Source organism: Pavona decussata, unplaced genomic scaffold (genome assembly GCF_977016875.1).
Source record: "Pavona decussata unplaced genomic scaffold, jaPavDecu1.1 SCAFFOLD_244, whole genome shotgun sequence".
Lineage (NCBI taxonomy): Eukaryota > Metazoa > Cnidaria > Anthozoa > Scleractinia > Agariciidae > Pavona > Pavona decussata.
In genome coordinates, this window is record NW_028145649.1 from 83,803 (window position 1) to 106,845 (window position 23,043).

The following is a 23,043-nucleotide window of genomic DNA, read 5'->3' on the forward strand; positions in this document are numbered from 1 at the left end:
GCGAACTTTAAATCTAACCTGACTATTCGCCAAATAATACGCCATTTCCGAGTTTCTTTGAACCTCGTTATGAAAGTGAGGCTAATATTGCAAATTTTTTGTCATGAAAATTATTTTTCATTTGTATGCAAACAAAACCAATTTCCATATGAAAAGCTTCGCACTTAGCTTTGCTCTCATAACTAGGCTCACAACATCTTGGAAGTGGACTATTCAAAATGGCGTTCGCTGAGGAATGTAACTGGGGAAAGGTGTGTTTGGTGAAGAGACAATTGAAAGCTAAAAGAAAGTGGGAAGGATGCGCTAAGAGGATATTTAGGAATAAACTATATTGCGGTGATTATTTTGATCTTTCTTGTGGTTTTCAGAACTAGTCAGTCAATCCACCGTGTGGGAAAAAAATGGTGGTTGTGCATTTTACCACAATACCTTGTGAACCAAATACAGCCAATAGGCACATAGAAAATCTTTTTTTTTGCGAAATTCGTCCCTGTACTAACAACATTGTGTATGCTAGGTTTGTAGTTGTTAAAGTTTTTCTGTTCCTTTTTTAGGGTTTTCGTACCCTAAGAATTATCCGTAAATGTACCATTCGCCATCTTTTTCAATACAGTGGATTCACGTGTGCAAGTGATCTGCAAATACGGCGTAACTACCAAGCCTTTTAAACAGCGTTCTGTTGTTCTTCAGTTAATTTCAGAGGCAATAATCATTGAAACTGCTAATGTAATCCTGCGCCCGTTTCTGGCTTACACAGCATAGTCTTCCTTACAGTTTCGCCACTAAACGTTTCAATCTCTCGTAATCATCCACCGCCCGTGGGCGACAGCACTTGTGGATCCTCAAGGCGGTCACATGTTATTCAACTGTCCTTTGACATCCCAGCCTTCAACTACCGAACTGTTCATTTGGTGAAGCACTTGGAAAATCCAGCTGACTCATTTAATCTCCCAATAATATTGATAGCATTTTAGCTTTACGTCTTTTGGTCTCCACCTGATTTCGCTTTCACCTTGTGGATCTTTTGGCCTTCTTTTGTCTTTTCTTCCTTTTCACTTCTTCCACTGCCACCTTCCCACTATCCTCACAACTTGTCTCAGCTTATTAATGCAAAAGAGAGAAAGCAGTTTTAACAACTGTTTTAAAAAAGCGCCTTGTTTATTTACTGTAAAATTCTGAATAAACGCTCCCAAATCCTTCCGTAAAAAACCCCCACTCTTCCACTCCGATATAAGGTTATCGACTGTTATGACGCGAAAGCACAGGGTGGTATTTTTGTGCCAAATTTTGCCGTTTGAAGGTTGCGTGCGACATTACAAGGTTACCCCCAATTTTCTTTTTGGATGCCAAAAGCACTTGCTAAGTTCTGCTTTCTCCTCATAGTTTTAAACCACGCAAAAATATCCCTGTACTAGTAGGCACCACCCATAGGAAACCTGAATATCCCATGATTCGCAGAACGAATACACAGTAACAATAGTAGGCACCCTCCTAAAGCTATTTTATTGCCAAAGTCAACCAATAGTAAAACGCAAAATTCCCTCCAAAATTAAGAAGCCCCACCCCACCCCCCGAAAATAAGCTCCCTTTCAACGACAGAAGCCCAGTGCTTCTATTGTACAACAGTAATGTAATGTAATGTACCTTTCATCCCAGGCATCAACAGGGCCCCGCTCTTTGTAGGATACTTTCCGCTAAAGCCAGCAGGTATTAATGGCGTCTTCACCAAACTGGAGAGTTCAGCTGAAGAAAAGGAAATTAAAGGAAACTATCGTGAAAATAACATGTACAAAAGCGATAAGTGAGTTTGTAAAATGTCAAAACCAGCATTCGAGCTGTCAGCATAACACCTGAGAGGCGCCTGAGGACGAAACCTATCAATGTACTTGAAATTCTCGCTGCTTTCTTTTTGGACTATGAGTAGTTTTCTTATTTTGCACAGGGCGAGTGGAGTGAGTGAAATACACAAGCGTGCGCAGAAATCCCCCCCCCCCCCACTCCCCCTCCTCAAGGAGACACCACACGCGTTTGTCCACGCAGAAGGCAATTTTGCTGCCATTTGCGTGGTGAGCTCACTGTTGTTTTCTAGTGCGTCTAATTTTCACATCTCTTGTGCAAGACTTGATAATGACATCGCATGCTGGCAAAACGAAAGGTTTTTTCGCTAAACCTAAGTTACAATGCAGTATAAACAGTAAGTTGTAATACACTACAACAAAATTTCTCTTCGTTCTTTTAGCTCTCCAGCTCGGCTATCCAGAAAGCGACTGCCAACTATCTAGAGCTGCAAGCAAAATAGACCTCATTGGAGTGTCGTAAAACCAAAACCAAAGTCATTACTCTGGCCAATCACCACAGACGCAAACAGCGTAATGAACCAATAAGAAATCGAAGCAAATACGTGTACCTGGCGCCAACCGCGGGAAAACGCGTGCGAGTAAGGCACGATTGGTTTTGATTTTGCTGCTGATTGGTTGAGAACGTGGCACGTATTTTGCTGGCCAATCACAGAGCGAAGTAAAGCAAAACCAAAGCAAACGTGAAATTACTTTCGACACTCAGCTGAAATCCGCTCTAATGGTATTCTGGTTATTAAACTGAATCCAGTTTGCGCATTTGGCTTAAGCAGAGGGAATCTTCACAGGCAAATATATATTTTTAATATATTCCCCTGCAAGGGCCTCCACTGCAAGCTGCTAGATCCACATCAATACCACGAATACAGAAATTGTTTATTGGAATGCTCAATACCTTTCATTTGCTTCAGCTTTTCCTGTCTCTCTTTCCTTTCTCCTGAATCTCCAAGATCTTCTAACCTGTGTGAATGCTCGTCAAAGGCAAATAACTAGTAAGAAAGAGTTTTGCTGCCAGGGGTTGCCGCAGTGATATGGTGACTTCATTCGTAAGAGCTGTACTATAACTATGAACACTGGAAGTACACAAGCCAAAATCTGACGAAAGAAAACATGAAACCGACGGCAAGCGCGGGAAAATAGACGGGCAGCCGGCAGAAGTCACATGTACAGGTCACATAGTTTTGCTTTAAAAATCTTTGTATCTGATTGGCCAATAATTTTGCATTGAACTTAAGTGACACATGAAATGCCACGCATATGTTTGAACTGCGAGTCACAAAATGACGTATTTAAGGCTGCGGTTTTTTGGGACACATTTTTGAAATTCCAAAATCAGAATACCTCGAAATATTAAACAATTACATTATTCTTCTAAAACATTAATAAGAATTCGACTCGTTTACCTTAGCCATTTGGATATGTTTTCCTCACCGGGCAACAGATACAACAGAGATTTTTCAGTGTGTAGTTTCCTTTTTTAGAATACACAGAATATGGCCCCAGAAAACGCGCCCTAAAAGTTTCTTTCGTTGGTAATAATTGGAGCATACTCAATGTAAGAGTTTTTGAACAGCGCGTGGGGAGAACTATAGAATTTAATCAACAACCACTTTATTGACATCTACTTTGTCTTGAAATCTTTGTAATAATCCCTTTTGAACTTCACAAAAGGATACAAATCTTCATCAACTTCAATGTCCATAGCTTTGGCGGAGGCAAGAATCCAGTCATTGCCTGACTTCTTCCGTCTAAATCTACAAAACAACACATGATAAATGAATAAATAAACAAAAGGAAACACAAATGAGGGGAGGTGTCCTCGTGCCCTAGCGATTAGGGAGGGCCCGGGTTCAAGTCCCGCTCTGACCACTTGGATTTGTTTCACGGTAGCCCCGTTTTCAAATCCAAGACCACGCTTTGTAAATGGCCAACTGCTTTGCCTCCTAATAGTTGGAATTTTAAACAAATGTTATGTTCAGTTTGTATATTTTTCATTGATTTATAGTGTCCTCAATTTGCGCTACAGTGCTTAATACTTGACACTTAAAGGCGCATTGTTAAGGAGATTTTGCTGTATGTTGGTAAAAACTGCTAAAACATTTGGCAATGACAAAGAACCACTTCTTTAACATGAAATTGCTCTTAGAGCACCGAAAAGAAATTATGAAAGGATTTATCCAAGGAATCAAAGAATAAACTATAAACTACAGTTTTTAGCGATTTCTCCAAAACTCACAGGAGGAACTTGAAAATACTGGCCAATTTTTTCAAGTTGCAATCCATTTCCATCCTATCCATCTGTAGACAAAAATGATTAATTTTAATTCCTGTACACTAGTAGGGTTATTTTTAACAAAGTTGAACCATTATTTTATCGTCTCCATCGATACATATAGGTTTTTTCGCTATTCAAAATGACGCTAAAAATAGGAGACACTGTCCCTTAAAATGAAGCCATTTACTTTTATTTTATTCGAATGAATGAATGAGAAGTTTTCCATGTTTATGCTGCGGTGTTCTTGAGAGTCACAGCGACATGTCCACAGAATTTTGCTGATTGTCTTTTACTTACATGTGTTCTTCCTTGTCAATTTGTTTAGCAAGCGAGATTCTTTTTCGTATGGAAGACATGAAAGCTACGTCAACAGGGAAGGAGTCGAGGTCGTTTCCTGGAACAAAAATGTAAATAAACAGGAAACAAATGAAGATTTGTGAAAATGCGAACATTTGGTTGGAACAAAGAAAAAACTCTGATTCCCAACGACAATACAACCCATGATGCTAGGCCCTCTAAATTGGGAGTTAACTGTCCATTATAAGGGGCGAGATATCTCTTATTTGGGGGCTACAGGTCTGGAGCGAAACGTTTTAGGTACGATTCGACCACAAATCCTCACACCATCCCTGCGTTGAGCGTCTTCATGATTTTCTTGTAAGATCCCAGTTCTTCCGGCCCCACAAGTACAACACTTAAACCTTCCCTGCTGGCTCTTGCTGTACGACCACTGAGATGAATATACAGCTGTAGAAACAACAAAGTAAGAAAATGAATATATTTATCGAATCTACAGATCTGTATGAGAACCATTATTTATTGCCTTATGTCTTCCAGCAGTTTCTGTTAGAATCTGCGAAGTACCATTTCTCGAAGCACAAAATTAATTTTGAAAAGACACAAAGTTTCGGCTAACTGACAAGCAAATGACCTTCCATAACGTAGACCCTCGTTAGTCGGTGGGAAAAATGTCCAAAACACACCCGAAAAATTGTCGGTGACTTAACGGACAGTTTTGAAGTTTCAATCCTTGCCTAATCTTGAGGTTATCACGCACCCCACCCCACTCCTACTGGTACGTTTCAACATACGTCAGGATCCTTGGGAACTTGATAGTAAATCACGTGCTCAACTGCTGGTATATCCAGACCCCGCGCGGCCACATCTGTAGCGAGAAGCAAACCAGTAGAACTTGACTTGAACCTGAAAAGCGGGAAAATGACAAATCAAGATTAACGTGAATAACACTTTCCTGAGTATACCTGTGTCACTCACTGAACAATACATCATTCTCACTTATTTAACAGGCTTAAAATAATTATACAGTCAACTCCCTTTATTGCGGACACCCTCGAGCGAGAGTCAGTGTTCACTGAAATAAATTCTCGCTATTAAATAGCAGCAATTTATTTCAGTTAAACGTCTGTAATTTAATTTTGCCGCAGATTCAGTTGAATTGATTGTACAATCGCATTTATTCCATTGCGCATATGCCACACATGGACACTCAAACCCTAGCAGTATATATACAGGATGTTTGTTCCATGAACCTAGTTTAATGGCCTTAGCTCCCACGAGTCTCCTGTAGCTCAGTGGTAGAGCAAACGAACTAGTAGTCAGAAGGTCTTAGGTTCAACTCCTGATAGGAGCACTCAGATTTCCTTTTTCAAAAATATGCCTGTGTCACTCACTGAATAATACATCATTTTCGTTAACCAGATTATTATCAAAAAGCGTCTTTTCGACTGATTTCGACAAGATTTAACGTTAAGTATAACACATGATTTAAACTGACATGTCCAGGTTCTTTAACCTCTGTCTTTGTTGCATACTGGCGTGTAAAACCCACGGATCAAAGTTTAGCAGTCTAAACAATGAACCCAGTCTCCTAACACAGTCGACCGTATTGGAAAACACCAGCGTGCGGCCTGGGTAACGGGACAGGAAATAGTAAAGATACAGATCCTATAAAGCAAAGGAAGGAAGGAAGAGAAACTAAGATGAAACAAGAACTAGAGCTTGGAGTAAGTGTGTGACTGTTGAAAACAGCACACTTAAGTCGACAAAGGCACAATGAAGAGTCTCTAGGCTGATGGCGTAATTTTAACTCTTCCATTCTACACGTACATGAAAAAATTCAGTACAAGGGTTGATTTAAACTCTCCAAAAGAACTTGCAGTTTAATAGCGTCGATTTCTTTCTTTTTTTTTCGGGGGGGGGGGGTGGGGAGGGGCATTCACTTGAAAAGTCTTTGACATTCGAAATATATGAGAACAATGAGAAAATCCCTGTTGACACTTAATAACAACAATTGACTCTTGTTTAAATGCAACTTGAAGGAAAGTGGCTTGCTAAAATATTGAGATTCCTACTGAACGCTTTCTAGGTGGAATGACAGGCAATCTGTGAATGGAATTTCTCCAACTGAATATTTTATGTTGCAAATGCAGAAAAATTTAATACATGCTGATAAAGAAGACAATTCATGAATAGTCCCCTAGTTATTTTCCTAGCGATAGTAAAGCGACCGAACCACGTAAATCCACTGCCGAGTGAAAATGGCCTGCTTATATATTTTTCTCTTCAACCTTATGTTGTGTCCCCTCAAAGAAGGAAATTCTTGTGTTCGCTCATGTATTTCGCTCGCTTCACTATCCCTTAAAAAAAAAAAGAATAGTAGAAGTCTAATGTTAAAGATATAGCAACAAACCTTTTCATCAAGGGAGCAAGAAATCTTTGTCTCTGTTAGCGTTTGCACTGTTCCTCTCTTGTTTGTAACATCAATCACTTTACAACTGTTTTTATGCAGTCCAACTTTGTCCATTAACGGTACTAAACACAGAGACCAAAAGAGATTAGATTACGCTATACAGTCGAACCTGTATATAACGGCCACCCTCGGGACTTGAGGAACTGGCCGCTTAATACAGGTGGCCGCTTAATACAGGATCACTAAAAATACTCACTGGGCGTGGTCTAATGTCAATTTTAATGGCGTATCATTCAAAAACATTTCAGGCAAAGAAAACAGTAGGACAATCAACACTCTTTCAAGCGATCAATACTTTAAACAAAGTTCAGTGCCTGTTACAGATTCAGATAGCGTTACGGCGTGACGCCGTTCACGTGGGACTTAAACGCATTGCATCATGGACCTGCTAACCATGTGATTGCGGGAGTGTTGTCGTTTTTCGAGAAAAGTAGTTTTACTTTGTGTACAGTGTAGGTACGTTCGAGTTGATATTACAGTCAATCAGATTTGAGCCTAAAGATCCTTGTGTGGAGTTGAATCCTTACGAAGAACCGGCGACAAGCGTCCTGTAGCGCAGCCCTTCTCTTACATGGTCACTTCGAGCCGGAGCCGATAATACTTGTTTTTACGCTGCACACTGTGGATTCTTCGATCTTTGTTTTGACTGAAGTCATTGAGCGATGCCACCAAAAGTCAAAAACCTTGCAAGGAAGAAAGCAACTCGTGAAGGACATCGAACAACCGTGAAACGAATCGCCTATACAGTCAATGAGCAATTGGATGTCCCGATCAGCGATGAATTGGATCAGAGCAAGCAAGCTCTACACGTGTCGAAGCTTCGCCAGCAAAGATAATCACTTCGTTCTAAATCGGAAACTCTGAAAGGTCTAGACGAAGACATCCTGTCGATCGTGGAAGACGAAGAAATTGAGAACGAGATTCGAGAAGCAGATCTCGTAAGCGAATTAATACAGCTCAGCATATCAAGAATCGATAATTTTCTGGAAACATTTAGACCCCCCGCGAAGAACATGGACACACCAGAACAACACGAGACACCGGTAAGCCCTCACATTTCTGTATCTACGGAAGTTGCTTCTGGTAATTCTGAACCCTCTAATGTCACTGTTGAATCTCCTAATCCTACTGCAAGTGCTTCTGGTAATTCTGAACCCTCAAATGTCACTGTTGAATCTCCTAATCCTACTGTAAGTGCTTCTGGTAATTCTGAACCCTCAAATGTCACTGTTGAATCTCCAAATCCTACTGCAAGTTCATGTACACCATCACCTTCTGCCTCCCAAGTTAAATTACCTAAACTCGATTTGAAGAAATTTGATGGGGAGATAAGTAACTGGCGAACCTTCGGGGATGCATTCGAGTCATCAATCCACAACAATATGAAGCTAGCGGCTATTGATAAATTCAATTACCTGAATTCACTCCTTATGAAACCAGCCAGTGATGCCATTTCTGGATTGTCCCTTACTGCCACCAACTACGAAGAAGCTGTTGCCATTTTAAAGAAGAGATTTGGCAATAAGCAACAAATCATAAGCAGACACATGGACATTCTTCTCAGTATTAACCCGGTCAATTCAAGCCAAAACATTGATAAGCTGAGACACCTTTATGATACCTTAGAGGCGCATGTCAGAAGTCTAAAATCGTTGGGGGTCCCTTCAGACTCATATGGAACCCTTCTTTCCTCCATTATCATGAACAAGCTCCCAAGCGACTTGCGTCTAGTCATCAGCAGAGAAGTGAAGGATGAGGAGTGGCAGCTAGATCAGATTTTGCACGTGTTTGAGAATGAATTGGAGGCCAGGGAACGCGCAGCTGTTCGTGACGTTGCTCAATCGACAAGTGAAGTAAAATCGTTCAAAAGAGACCAACCCAGGATGAAGCCCACCACTACAGCACTTCTCACGAAAGCCACAGGACCCACTTGCACCTATTGCAGGATGAATCATGCCTCTAACTCCTGCACTACTGTGACCAATGTTGCTGCCCGAAAGGAGATTCTGAAAAAGCATGGAAGATGTTTCGTCTGTCTAAGAAGAGGTCACATTAGTCGCAATTGTCCTTCGAATATCAAGTGTTTTAAGTGTAGTGGTCGTCACCACGTCAGTATTTGTACCTCTGGTATCAGTGAAGGAACTGGGGCCCACTCTGTTAAAAATGCCCCTCCGACTGCCAACCATGAGCAGACCTCTTGGAGAGTGCCAAACGATACAAATGAGAATCCTACAGCATTGTATGTTGGAACATCAACGCCCATTCTTCTCCAGACAGCTACGGCAGTAGTCTCGAAGCCTGGTCAACCAGGACAGTGCGTAGCCAGACTTATCCTAGACAGCGGTAGTCAGAGGTCTTACGTGACAACAAGAGTGAGGGAACAACTGAACTTGCCAACTGAAAGGAAACAGACAATTGCAATTAAAACCTTTGGATCATCGGATGAACACACCCAATCTGTAGACGTTGTTCAACTTTGTGTTGCTGCTGAGAATGGTGAGGAAGTTCAGCTGTCTGCCTTCGTGGTACCACTCATATGTGATCCCCTACAGAGACAGTACGTTGCAAAGGCCGGCAACACGTACGCCCATCTTAAAGGTCTCAATCTTGCTGACCACTGTACCGGTGATAATGATGTTGCTGTGGACATCCTTGTCGGATCAGACCACCATTGGCATCTTGTCTCTGGAAGAGTGATACGGGGGGAGGATGGCCCAACGGCAATTCACACTAAGCTTGGATGGGTTTTGTCAGGCCCAGTTAATGGAGCAACACAAGATGAGAGGCAGCAGAACAACCTCGTGACAACACATGTTCTAAAGAGTGCAGTGAAGCCTATTGATGTTACGAATGAAAGTCTTGACGGAAACCTAAGAACATTCTGGGAACTGGAGTCACTAGGCATAAAGCCGAAATCCTTGTATGAAGAGTTTGAGGAGAAGATATCCTTCGAGAATCAGAGGTACGAAGTCCATCTGCCATGGAAGACACCGCATCCAATCCTCCCGGACAATTATGATCTGAGTGTGAAGCGGTTGACCAACCTACTCAAACGTCTACGCCAAGATCCTGAGGTCTTAAGAGAGTATGATTCAGTTATCAGAGAGCAGCTAAGCAAAGGCATAGTCGAAATCGTAGAGAAGCCTGAAGATGGAGACGTTGGCAAAATTCACTACATCCCGCACCATGCAGTCATACGGAGGGACAAAGCGACAACTAAGCTCAGAGTTGTATACGATGCTTCTGCCAGAACTGAAGGTGCATCACTGAATGATTGTCTGTACGCAGGACCACCCCTTGCAGAAAACATTTTTGACATACTCCTGAGATTTCGAGCGAATCGAGTAGCTCTGACTGGTGATGTGGAAAAGGCGTTCCTTATGGTCGGCATGGCAAAGGAGGACAGAGATGTGTTGCAATTACTATGGGTGGACGACGTACAGAAGAATTCCCCTGAGATTGTGATACTTAGATTTACAAGAGTGGTCTTCGGAGTTTCTTCCAGTCCTTTCTTGTTGAATGCGACCTTGAAGTATCACATTGAGAGGTACAAGGATGAAGATCCAGAATTCGTGGAAAGATTTCTTCGCGCCATTTATGTGGATGACTTGAGTTCTGGAGCCCCTGAGAGTGACGCCGGCTACGAACTCTACTTGAAGTCCAAGGTCAGACTCGCTGAAGGAGGATTTAACTTGAGAAAATTTGTGTCAAACTCCGCTGAACTTAGGGAGAGAATCCAATGCAATGAATCAAGAATGTCAAACCCAGTCACATCTGAGAACATCGTTGAACCTGAACGCATGCAATCATCTCAAGACGTCACTGAACAGGATGTGACCGAAGAAGACAAGACCTATGCCAAGAGCACACTTGGAGCTGTAGAGGATACAACTAGTACAGAGCAGAAGGTGCTTGGAGTGCGCTGGAACTATGTGAATGATACATTTGTGTTTGAAATGAAAGAGATAGCAAGCCTTGCAAGAGACATTGAACCGACGAAGAGAAACGTCGTCAGCATTGCAACAAAGTTCTATGATCCACTGGGGTTCCTGTCACCTGTAATTCTGCAATTCAAGTTGTTCTTTCAAGAACTCTGCAAGCGCAAGATTGGTTGGGACGACCGCCTAGAAGGAGAGTTATTGAAGTGGTGGCAGAAACTAGTAACTGGTTTGCAAAACATGAGTTCATTTACACTACTAAGATGCTATTTCCAAGTCGTCTCCGAAAGAATTGTCAGTTGTAGCCTCCATGGGTTCGGTGACGCATCCTGCAAAGCCTACGCAGCAGTAATTTACCTGCACATCACAACAACCAATGGAAGTTACCTGAAGTTCGTTGCATCGAAGTCCAGAGTCGCACCCGTGAAACACAAGTCAATCCCAAGATTAGAACTTCTTGCCGCCTTAGTACTGGCAAGACTGAGTACACACGTCTGTGAAGCCTTAGAGCCTGAAGTGGGAATTGCGGAAATGACCTGCTGGACAGATTCAAGAGTAACACTGTGTTGGATCAAAGGTGAAGAAAGAGAGTGGAAACAATTCGTCCAGCACCGCGTGAACGAGATTCGACAACTTGTTCCGGCAACCAAGTGGAAGCATTGCCGTGGAAAGAACAATCCAGCTGATGTTCCGTCAAGAGGAATGAGCCCTTCAGAAATGTCAGAGTGTGCCTTGTGGATTGACGGACCAAAATGGCTCATCGAGTATGAAGAAACGAGTGAAGAAGAGTTTGATAGTGCGCAGCTTCCAGGAGAATGTCTAGAAGAAATGAAGGTTGGAGACAAGGAGAAGTTGCAGATTGAAGCCTCGTCTTCACTACTAGCTGCAGCTGAGGCCGTTGGTATAGCCCAGATAATCAGATGTGAAGATTACAGTGAACTACCGCGACTATTAAGGGTCACTGCCCTAGTTCTCAAGTTTGCAAACATTATGAAGTCGAAGTTGCGGAAGGAGGTTCCACCACAAGTACGATTAACTAGCCAAGACATTGCATTAGCAGAAACCCTCTGGATCAAGGAAATACAGAGATCGCTGAGCAAGAATCCTAAGTTTGAAATTTGGAAACAGCAGTTTGGCCTATTCGTCGATGGACAAGGTATCATGAGATGTATGGGACGTTTAGCCAATGCGCAGCTACCCACGTCGATTAAGCAACCTATCCTGTTGGACAAGAGCCACTATCTCACATCCCTCATTGTACGAGACAGCCACAAGCGAGTCATGCATAGTGGTGTCAAGTCTACCCTTACTGAATTGAGAGACAGGTTCTGGATCGTTCAAGGCAGGCAGTTCGTGAGAAAGCTATTGCATCGATGTGTCGTATGCCGCAAACTGGAAGGAGGACCTTACCAAGCTCCACCGGCCCCGCCACTCCCAGAGTTCAGAGTAAAGGAGGAGCCACCGTTTACCTATGTCGGACTTGACTTTGCCGGTCCACTCTACGTGAAGAATTCAAATTGCAACAGTCCTCAACAGAAAGTGTGGATCTGCCTTTACACATGTTGTGTCACGAGAGCTATCCATTTGGATCTTGTGCCAGGTCTGACGGCTAACGCATTCTTGAGAAGCTTTAGAAGATTTACCGCCCGACGTGGACGACCGTCGTTGGTGGTGTCCGACAATGGTAGTACCTTTAAACCTGCAGCACGAGAAGTCGCAAAGGTGTTGAATGACCCAGGAGTAAAGCAGCACTTCGCCAAGGAACAGATGAAGTGGACATTCAACCTTGAGAAAGCACCCTGGTGGGGTGGAATATTTGAGAGACTTGTGAGATCAGTGAAGAGGTGTCTGAAGAAGACTATCGGAGGAGCAAGACTTACCTATGAAGAATTGTCGACTGTAGTTGTGGAAGTTGAGATGATACTAAACTGCAGACCTCTTTCATACGTGTCAAGCGAAGACCTTGAAGAACCGATCACGCCATCGCACTTACTGTGTGGACGGCGTCTGATGAGTGTTCCTGACAGCAATACTAGTGAAACCCCGGACTACAACCCAGACATTCAGCCACAAGATTTAGATAGAAGAATGCAGCATCTGAGCAATGGTATGAACCACTTTTGGAAAAGATGGAGAGAAGAATATCTCGTGGAACTGCGAAACTCTCATCGTTATGCTGCCACCGAGGGGAACACTGATAGAACTGTGTCCACTGGAGATGTAGTTATTGTTCATGACGAAGATCAACCTAGAGGAAAATGGCGGGTTGGCAAGGTTGAAGATCTCATTGCAGGAGCTGATGGAGCTATCAGAGGAGCTGTTGTTCGAGTCCAAAGCAAGGGAGGAAAATGCACAACAATCAGACGTCCGGTGCAACGCCTTTACCCCTTGGAAATCCGATGCCAGGTCGCTGAGCCCGCAGCAATCTCCAGATTTGTTCCTGATTCATCAGTCCCTTGTGCCAGACCTGAACAGCCCGAGCCGAGACAGAGCCGCCCAAGACGAGCAGCAGCAGTAGAAGCTGACCGTAGGAGAAAAACGTGGCTAGAGGATCTGAACTAAGGAACACTGACAAGCTCCTGACATTAAACATTCAGTGTCGAACTTTGCTAACATGACTTTGAACCAAGGAACTCTTTAGTTTCGTATCGTTGTAGTTTTCTTACGGTTATGTTGGGATTGTGTTGACCAGAACAAATAGTTAGCTCAGTAGTGGATAATCTGGTCAACAGGGGGGAGTGTTACAGATTCAGATAGCGTTACGGCGTGACACCGTTCACGTGGGACTTAAACGCATTGCATCATGGACCTGCTAACCATGTGATTGCGGGAGTGTTGTCGTTTTTCGAGAAAAGTAGTTTTACTTTGTGTACAGTGTAGGTACGTTCGAGTTGATATTACAGTCAATCAGATTTGAGCCTGAAGATCCTTGTGTGGAGTTGAATCCTTACGAAGAACCGGCGACACGCGTCCTGTAGCGCAGCCCTTCTCTTACAGTGCCAGCTTGTAACAGCTATAATATACGTAACTTTCTGTAAAAGCACTGTGCAATAAATTGTCCTCTACTCTTCTACGGCATACAGTACTGTATTTCTATGACTTACAGTTCACAATAAAATAACTCATTCCGTCATTTCATAGTTGTTACGTTCGAAGTGGAGTTATAACCGAAATGTTGCTAATTAAAAGAAGTACAATAGAAAAAAAATTCTTCAAGTTAAAATAGAAATAGAGTAACAATTACGGCGACTTAAAAAAGTCGGACACGTGCGTTTGGCGCTTCGGCATTTGAAACTTTTGTTTGTAGAGCAAGTCGTTAACTCTCGACACTGCCAGCGACAATTCCTGTTATCCATGGTACTGTGCAAACGCCCGTAGTTGTTCTGCATGTTCTATAGCATCTGACAGTGATCTTTAAAGGCGATGATTTTTCATTCTCCATCACATGACAGAGGAACAAGCTAATTAAAGAGGAATTTCTAGCTAAAGAGTGAAGCATATTCAAAACAAACTTGTTTTAGCGTTCGTGATATGGTACTGCACTTCAGCACATTGCGGACATCTGAAACTGGACGTTAACGATACTAAACGGTCGACTTATCAGATTACAGTAGCTTTGTACATGTTATTTCGTTATCGTGACGATGGATCGCATTTTAAACACAATAAAATACCGCATAAAAAAACATATGGCTTAGTTTCCATTCAAGGGTGGCCGCTTAATACAGGTAAAAATAACAAAGAAAGACAGACATAGGACTGCTACAGGGTGGCCGCGGCCGCTTAATAGAGGTGGCCGCCTAATACAGGTAACAAATACAGCGTTTGTATGAGCGAAAAATAGGGACTTTGAAAATTGGCCGCTTAATAGAGGGTGGCCGCTTAATACAGGGCCGTTATATACAGGTTCGACTGTAGTTAGCATAACACACAAGGCTGAAAATTATGAAGCATCCAAAGATTCTTTTAAATATCACTACTTGAGAGGAGCAGGGATGGCGCAGTGGTAAGAGCTTTCGCCTCCTGCCAATGTGGCCCTGGTTCGATTCCCGGACTCGGCGTCATGTGTGGGTGGAGTTTGTTGTTGGCTCTCAACCTTGCTATGAGAGGTTTTTCTCTGGTAGTCCGGTTTTCCTGTCTCCTCAAAATCCAACATTTCCAAATTCAAATTCGATCTGGAGAGTGTCCCCATGCTGTAAAGCGCATTGACCATCTTGTCATGGATTTGTGTGCCATACAATTACTTTTACATTATTTTTTTACTTTACAAAAACAAGTACACTGTATACACCTGTATGCACGGCTAAAGGAAATGATCACCAAAGATACAATGTCTTGATGTTAAAACAAGTTCTCCCAACTAGCACTAAAAGGAATATATGAAGACCAGTAAGGAGATTGTACATGTTGATACTGGGGCTTAAACAAGGAATTACCCAAGGCTTCTCCTCTTGTGACACTCTTTTCTTTTCCTTTTTTCTTGAATGATTTGGGAAGAGTCAAGGTCGCAGAGGAGATAAACTTCTGCAGCGTTTTCTTGGCAGCAGTATCTTTATGGGACAAAGATTGAAATGGTGTTAGGCATTTATAATCATCATGTACAATCATGAACAAGAAATGGAACAAAGACCAGAATTACTTAGATTAATCAGGTGTGTTTTGGTTTACACTACAGCAATGGAATCACCCTATATAGAGTACTCAAGTGTGATGTCACAAAATAATATTTGAATTTTTGAAATTATGGGATTCATTAAGATGATTGGAAAGAGCATGATCATGGCAAATAGGCATCTTATTGCAATTTGGGGATGATATGAGACATTAACACTGTTATGTTCTGATGACACCATACAAATCCTTTTAATTTTGTTTAGAACTTGTATGGAGTCATCAAAGTACCACAGTGCTAATATCTCACCTCCAAATTGCAAGAAGATGCTGATATTTGGAGAGCAGACATTTTTCATCATGCCCGTTCTGAATATCTTGAAGTAAATCTCCCAATTTCATAAATTTAAATCTTGGGAAGTCATCACTTCAGAACTCTTTTGCACATAATTGTATGCAAAATGACGGCAAAAACAACTTTACTTGTGATTGGTTGGTCATCCTCTTGGTGCTCTCTACTACCACTGTATGGACAAATGAAAATTAAGAGTTACAATGTACATTAAAGGGGAAGTATCATGGGGTTTTTAATATCTTTTGTTAAGATTATGAAATAAGACCTTCAATCAGCTGCCAAATAATTCTAGAATGACGAGAGGAAAGAAATCAACTCAATTCTCGAAAGGAACAACTCGTGATCTGTTCTAGCGCATTTTGGAAACAATAATGCGAGAACTTGAAAAACATTAGCCTAACATTTTTCAAGTTTCAATCCATACCGACCTAGTCTATCTCTGGCCAGAGGCACTAATCGACAGTTTTATTGCACTAGGGTGATAATTTATAACAAACTTGACAATTATTTCTTTGTTTCTGCTTACAGAAAAACGTTTTTGGGTTTTGAAATGACAGCAAATTTGCATGATACTTCCCCTTTAAACTCAGAGTAAAGTTGACACAAGTTTATCCAAGGCTCTTGTTTATCAGGTACTAGACAGGTAGAAATAAATGTTTAGTTTATCAACAGAGATGACAACTGAAGGTAATTTGGCCAACCCAAAGACATTTGAACACTGACATTTCAAGCGTTCTAAAGCCCTCAGTCAGAGTAAATCAAGGAAATGTTGGTTGTATGTGTTTAGTATATAGTGTGCAGTGGAGCTATGTTATTGGTGGGTGCATAGTAATGTGAACAACAAAAAGTGTTCACTGATTCCTTGGGGATCAAGAGTGCCAATTTGGAAGATGAATTTGTGTCCTAAAGTTTTGCAGGGTGGCCTAACTTCTAAGTCTGTGGCTCCTTGAAATTTGCCTTTTAGTTAGAAAACGGCATTCATTTCATGACCCTATATTCAATTACATGTAATATACATCTAACAGGCATACCATTGCAAAACACTGTAATTTGATTGACTACACTACTCATTACTTATTTTGCAATCACAGAGAGTGAACAGACTTCACAAACTTCAAAACATTGATGAAATGAAATGAAATATTGCATAACACAAAGTTCAATTACCACTTTCTTACACCTATTTTGAAATCACACAGTATTATTGCCAATACTAACATACTATTTTTGTTACTTCATTTTCATTTTGATGGGCTAAAGAAAGGATGCGAGTTAGAGCAAAAAATGGTGCAATTTGGGAATAAATCGCACTGTTGAGAGCCAGTCAGATTGCAAGGATCACCAGTGATTTCAAAATGGGTTTAATAAATACTAAAACAGCGTTTGCTAGTTGGCAAGGGATGCACCCTTATCAATTACAGTGTATCTCATGGTAGAAATCTGGCACTCATGATCATTCTTGTGTTAGACATAAAAAAAAAACACATTCCAAATTGCGTTTGGAGTCGAGATTGTATAGGTCAATCAACGAATAAATGAATGAATGAATGAATGAATGAATGAATGGATCTTGGGACATGTATCTGGCATCCCCTGCAGATTTTACAGGGCCTGATGGCATCATCACCAACTTGGCAAAGGAGAGGGAGCCTGGGGTCAAGATGATCAACAAATGCACTTCCTTATCTTTGATTATATATAAGTAGTTATTATTGTTAATTAAATTTCTTGCCCTACCTTGTCCTATAAATAAGATCTAGGATTGAAGAAAGTTCTTGAAAATGTCCTTGTTCCACCATTCTGTCCGCGTCGTCAATTACAAGGAATCTGAGGTGATCCAGCTGGCAGACATGTTCCTCTCCCTGCAATGATGTATGTGTTGTGGTTTAAATTGTTTTTGGTTTAAAAATGTATTGTATCTCATGGACAGTGCACTACATGTACTAGGCATTTTTCAGGCAATTTACACGCAGCACTCACCTCTGATATCAGATCCCACAGTCGTCCAGGAGTGGCCACTACGATCTCAGGACACTTGCGCAAAAGTCTTTGTTGCTTCTGTGGAGCCATTCCTCCAACCACAGCCACAATCTACACGGACATATTCCGATAATATTATTAATATAATATTAAAAAAATAACAATAATAAAATAAGCCTTGCGGATACAAAAAGATTAAAGTGTTACAAGCTTTCGATTCCTTCGCTGAATCTTTTTCAAGTGAAATGTTAATTCAAGTTATGAGACTTGAGGGGGTGTGAGTCACATGACAAAATGTCCAAAAAGCCCACTGGTAGTTCGTAATCCCTGTCTTGATTGAAAGTGAGACCCTGGCACTGTATCTCGATGGCCTCTCTGAACGTCCTTCTCAGGATATCAGTTTCCTTTACGATAATTTTTGACAGACATGCCCAGAGAGTGTTCCGAGTTCTGGTGATTGAAGTAGAAGAAGTACTGACGGCAGCTTGGAAAACAGGGTACAGTATTTCTGATCAGGCCTTTACCTCTAATGAAGTGTGCTTTGCAGCTTGCTGGAGGTGAGTTCTTATTTGCAGGGCTAATTCTCTTGTTGGTTTCATAATCAGAGCCAAGAGAGGTCTTTTGATCTTGTCACTGCCCAAGTTGTTGTTAGTGGATATCTCTTTCTCTCCTTTAGATTCTTGGCTAGCCTTTTGCTGCAGGATGTGCGTGAGAATTGGAATCCCAAATGCAAGAGTTTTACCTGATCCCTGTCAGACAACAAGAAGTAGACGACAGTAAATTGAATAAAAAATAATTTTTTTACTGTGTGAGTAACTGTTACTCACACAATCCCTAACAAAAGGGAAGACCACATGTTAAATAGAGCTCAATTATTGAGTGTTGGAAGTAATTTCACGTTTACTTTGGTTCTGCTTTACTACAGTCCAAGACTGGTTTAGAAAACTTGCACCACTTTGTCAACCAGTGAAAGGCACTTGACCAAAACCAATCGTGACTTGCCCACATATGTTTTCCTGTACTTGTTGCCAGTTTCATGTACATGTACAGCTGTATTTTCTTTGAATTCTGATATCCCCTATTACATGTAATTTGTAGCAGTTTGTAGGAAGCAAGGGCAATGGCTTACTGTCACCCAACAATATACGATCATCTGAACAAAGAAAAGTTCAGCACAACCAGCTCAAGTAGTTGTCTGAAGGTGCAGCCTGCTCAGCAATCTTGCGCTCTACCAACTGGGCAAACGTTAACCCACAAATGTGCCATGTTTATTTACCTCTACGTACATCTACACTCTACACTTAAGTTATGAATAACGGGGATTTCCTGCCTCAAATTGTGGTGGGTAACCAAATATGACATTGTGTGACACAAGCGGCCATAAACGTTTGCATTGACTTATGTACACCGCATCGTTTGATCGGGGGTTAAGGGAAGATGTCATAACAAGTCTTACCGTACTTCCACAGAGAAAATAAAGCCAAAAACAAAATATAAAACTAAAAAAGTGTCTAACATACAATTTATGCAGCTCTCTGATGTCTCTGTGGTGGAATATTGCTGGTGGTAGTGACAGTGTCTGTATTGGAGTTAAGGGCTTGTGAATCCCTGTTCACTCAGAGACTCTGTAATATCTCTTTTGGAACCCCAAGACCTTCCCAGGCACTTTCATCTGCCATTATTTCTAAAATCCACAAGATTAAAGACATATTACAGTACAAATCAAACTCTTAAATCCGACTTTAAGAGTGTACATGGGCTTTAAAATAGCGAGCTTCCTGTAAAGAGGCATTAAGCGAAGTGAAGTTCCACTTAAAGTAAAATTACTTAGTACGTACTTATACTTTACATGTATGGTAGAATATAATAAGGTGTTCTTAGCTTACGGTAGACAGATATAGTCGTCCTTTTATATTCATACAATGATGGCGTCTAAAACTAAGAAACAAAACTGAGATACAAGGGTTGCCCAATCCCTGTATGGCCTAGCTACCACCAGGCAGTCATGATCATTTCATTTCAGTTACGTAACTGAGGCAAAAAGCTGGACCACTTGAGCCAAACAGATTGACAAAGATGAAAGACAGAGAAGCCTAGAAACTAGGCAATACAAGGGTACATGACTTGCACTGAAAATTAGCAACAAGCACTCAGAGAAAACTACAGACAATCATGCCAGAGGAAGAGAGGAGTTCTGGCAAAGGAAATACTCTCTGTGAATGGGATGAGGAAAGGCCATTTATGTTGCAGACATTGGATGAAAGCATACTTGTATAAGAATAATTATAATATATATATTTAGCCAAAGCGAAAAGCGGAGCTCCAATTTTTTCTCATAGCATTAATAGAAATCTGCTTAGCGAATGAACGTAATAACCTTACCAGTTCCTCATCCTTTCTGCAGTTATGATATATTTTTAGTGCATATATGCAGCAAACTACTCATCAACAATAACAGTGTAATACAGAGGGCAAATTTTTATGAAAGCTGATTTGTTGTAACAGAGGGCAATTTTTCTTAATTTTCCTTTCTCTGAGGGCAAAATTACTAACTTCTGATTGGTCAAGGCGCGAAAATATTCTTTCCTCATTGGCTGAGCACGCCAGTTTTAAATTTCGTTGGTTTGTTTAGAAATTCAAAACTGTGTCAATTTTGCACCTATAGTAATAATTCTAGTCGCTAAATAAACGCTAACAAATGGAGAATACGGGAAAATAGTCTTTGGTGTTTGGTAGAATTATTTCAGAAATTTTAAACTTGTGTGTGTTTACAAACATATGAGAGTCGTAAGGTGCGAATGACAAAAACACGGTCACGGAACAATATTGTTCAAAAGTTAATTTCTACAGGAATTTATCGATGGTATGTTATAAAAGAGGTTCTTTGTCAAATGTTCGACCAGTTTTGACCAAAATACAGCAAAATCATCGTGACAGTGCCCCTTTAAGTACCCAAAAAAATCTTTTCTAAGTACAGGAACTCTTGAAGGGGTCACTGTTTTATCCGGACAGTCTTGATCTTGAGAAGTCCTTGAGTTCTTCCTCCAAGACATTTTGACGTCAAAACATAAACTTTCACTCTTTGATCTTGAGGTCAACAAAACTTTCATCGCGCGATAATTTTTTGGAACCATGGAGGAAGACCAACTTTGCGTGAAACGGGCAGAGTTTGCTTGCTATTTGAAATGGAGGGCATTGGTTGACTCGACTGCCCTGCATTGCATTTGTTTCCGTCGTCTTTTTAAAGAACTATTGCCTTGTTGGCCACGGGTTTCTTCGGACAAGAACAATTCTTTGCTCTCGTTCCAACTTTTCCGCTGCTAAAAGTAAACCCAAAGAAAACAAAACTTTCTATTTGGAATGACGCTTTTTCTGTAACAGTGATTAACACCAAATCTCTCCCTCCTGTGAAATCAATGCTTATTCAAACCCAGAGGTGATGAGAATTAAGAATATGATCACCCAAGGGAAATTTTCGTGACATTTTAATAATTTCTCCCCAGAACTTTTATAAGGAAAGTATGGGGACAAGATAAGAGAATTTGTTAAAAATAATAGGAACCCATTACAATCATCAAGCTATTTTTTCAGCTTGTCTGTTGATAAATCAAAATTTTGTTTGGTGTTTGGAGAGAGCTCGCCTCCTAAGAAAAGCTTTCTTCAACAAATCAAAACATTTTTTTTTTTACGTTTCTTCTAGCATCACGTTCTCTTAGTTTTCTTAACAGCAATCACAATCCCCTCCAAAGCCAACTGTTCTACTTATCATTGTAAACCTCATGGCAAGTAATTCATGTTAAGGTGCCATATAGTCACCCACATAATCCTTACTTTAACCCGCCATATAGTCACCCTAACCTTAACATGAAGAATACGCCCCTCATCCGGTTAGGTTATACAACAATTTGGCCGGCGAGGCACATGATTGGTTCAATTTAACGTAACCACTAGTTAATTCACGGGACATGCTTACGCATTCCACTAATGGAATGTCTGAACGATTATTTGCAAGAATTAAAGCAGTTCATAATGAATCCTATACTGTTTCAGCTCTTGTAAACTTTTACATGTTGTCGTGCATTTTTGAGTAATCCAAAAAAATTACCGTCAGGTGCAGTTTTGTCGATACATATTTGTAAGTGGAATATAATGAAATATCATATATTTAAAATATATGAAGTGTCTTATATATTAACTATCTCAATTTGTGTGATGTTCGTGGCAGTTAACGACTAGAACACAGCTGTGTCTGGGCCGCTAAAGGATTAACTGAATTCCGACAAAAATTGAAGGAGCTGTCCGGCAAACCGGTCCCCGAACTGTTCCTTAAAGGGCCCTAGTCAGCCACACCTTTGTTTTTGTTTATATGCGAGAGTGTGGCTATTCTATTTTATTCAGAGCATGTCAACATGAACGAAATCACTGTGAAACTACTATAGATAATGAAACATACTTTCAGGAACACAATTTGCAGTAAAGCAATAAGATTTCACTTCACCATGCAATATCAATTATTTCGATAGGATCGAAAATGGCGGAGGCTGACTAGGGTCCTTTAAAGGTCAGATTTGTAAATATAGTTATAAATGACAACCAGTGAGGTAGTCAGTGATAACATCTACCCAACAACTGTGTTTTAGAGACAGGCCTATATGCTCCACACGTCTCCGCACAATGAATAAAATCTCTGTGAATTTTCCAGAAACATTGTTTTCGAATGGTGAATTATGTGAACTCGATTATAATTAACAATTATACCTTGTAACTTACAGAGCTGTTAAAACTGACGGCAAATACTGCAACATGCGTGGGATCGCTGATGCCGTCTGGAACACAATAGACGACCATCGAGAGTTGACATAAAATAATTCTTCACTCCCGCAACCGTGAGAAGCCTGGTATGAGTAATGGACTGTGGGATCGTTTGGGTGGACGAATGGACATAGCTCCGACGGCATTTTCTCAGGGTAGCGAAGCTCTTGTTAAATTGGGATCCCCAGTGAAAGAAACGAGCGGTTTAATTATTTCCACAACGTTGATTCCACAAATTACTACACGATGCTTCTTCAGATTTACACCTTTCTGTATGGACGAGCTTTCTTGTCAGTTCGGTTTCTAAACCAGGGTTATTACCTAAACAAAACATTCCAGAATGTTCTTTAGGTGCGGACGGCTGAATGACTGCCGCGGTTCTAGACGGCTGTTCTATCAAGGAAGTTCTAGAAGTTTAATTTTCCATGACACTGACATGTAAATTA

At 41.0% G+C, this 23,043-nt stretch overlaps 1 protein-coding gene and 1 long non-coding RNA gene across 2 annotated transcripts; one reads left to right on the plus strand and one right to left on the minus strand.

Moving 5' to 3' along the window:
* LOC146457251 (ATP-dependent RNA helicase DDX24-like) lies at positions 1-22,633 on the minus strand. The gene is made up of 15 exons (XM_085092022.1): positions 22,556-22,633; positions 18,310-18,534; positions 17,786-17,896; positions 17,543-17,667; positions 15,934-15,974; positions 15,276-15,389; positions 6,842-6,963; positions 5,927-6,096; positions 5,223-5,334; positions 4,764-4,878; positions 4,429-4,528; positions 3,533-3,610; positions 2,752-2,816; positions 1,645-1,743; positions 1-1,100 (listed from the first exon to the last, which is right to left on the minus strand). Exons 1-15 carry the CDS (start codon positions 22,631-22,633, stop codon positions 1,009-1,011), a joined length of 1,647 nt encoding a protein of 548 aa, XP_084948148.1. The 3' UTR covers positions 1-1,008.
* LOC146457252 (uncharacterized) lies at positions 13,835-14,070 on the plus strand. The gene is made up of 2 exons (XR_014858534.1): positions 13,835-13,944; positions 13,981-14,070. It is a non-coding gene; the product is annotated as an uncharacterized LOC146457252 (long non-coding RNA).
* Positions 22,634-23,043: the final 410 nt, after the last annotated feature.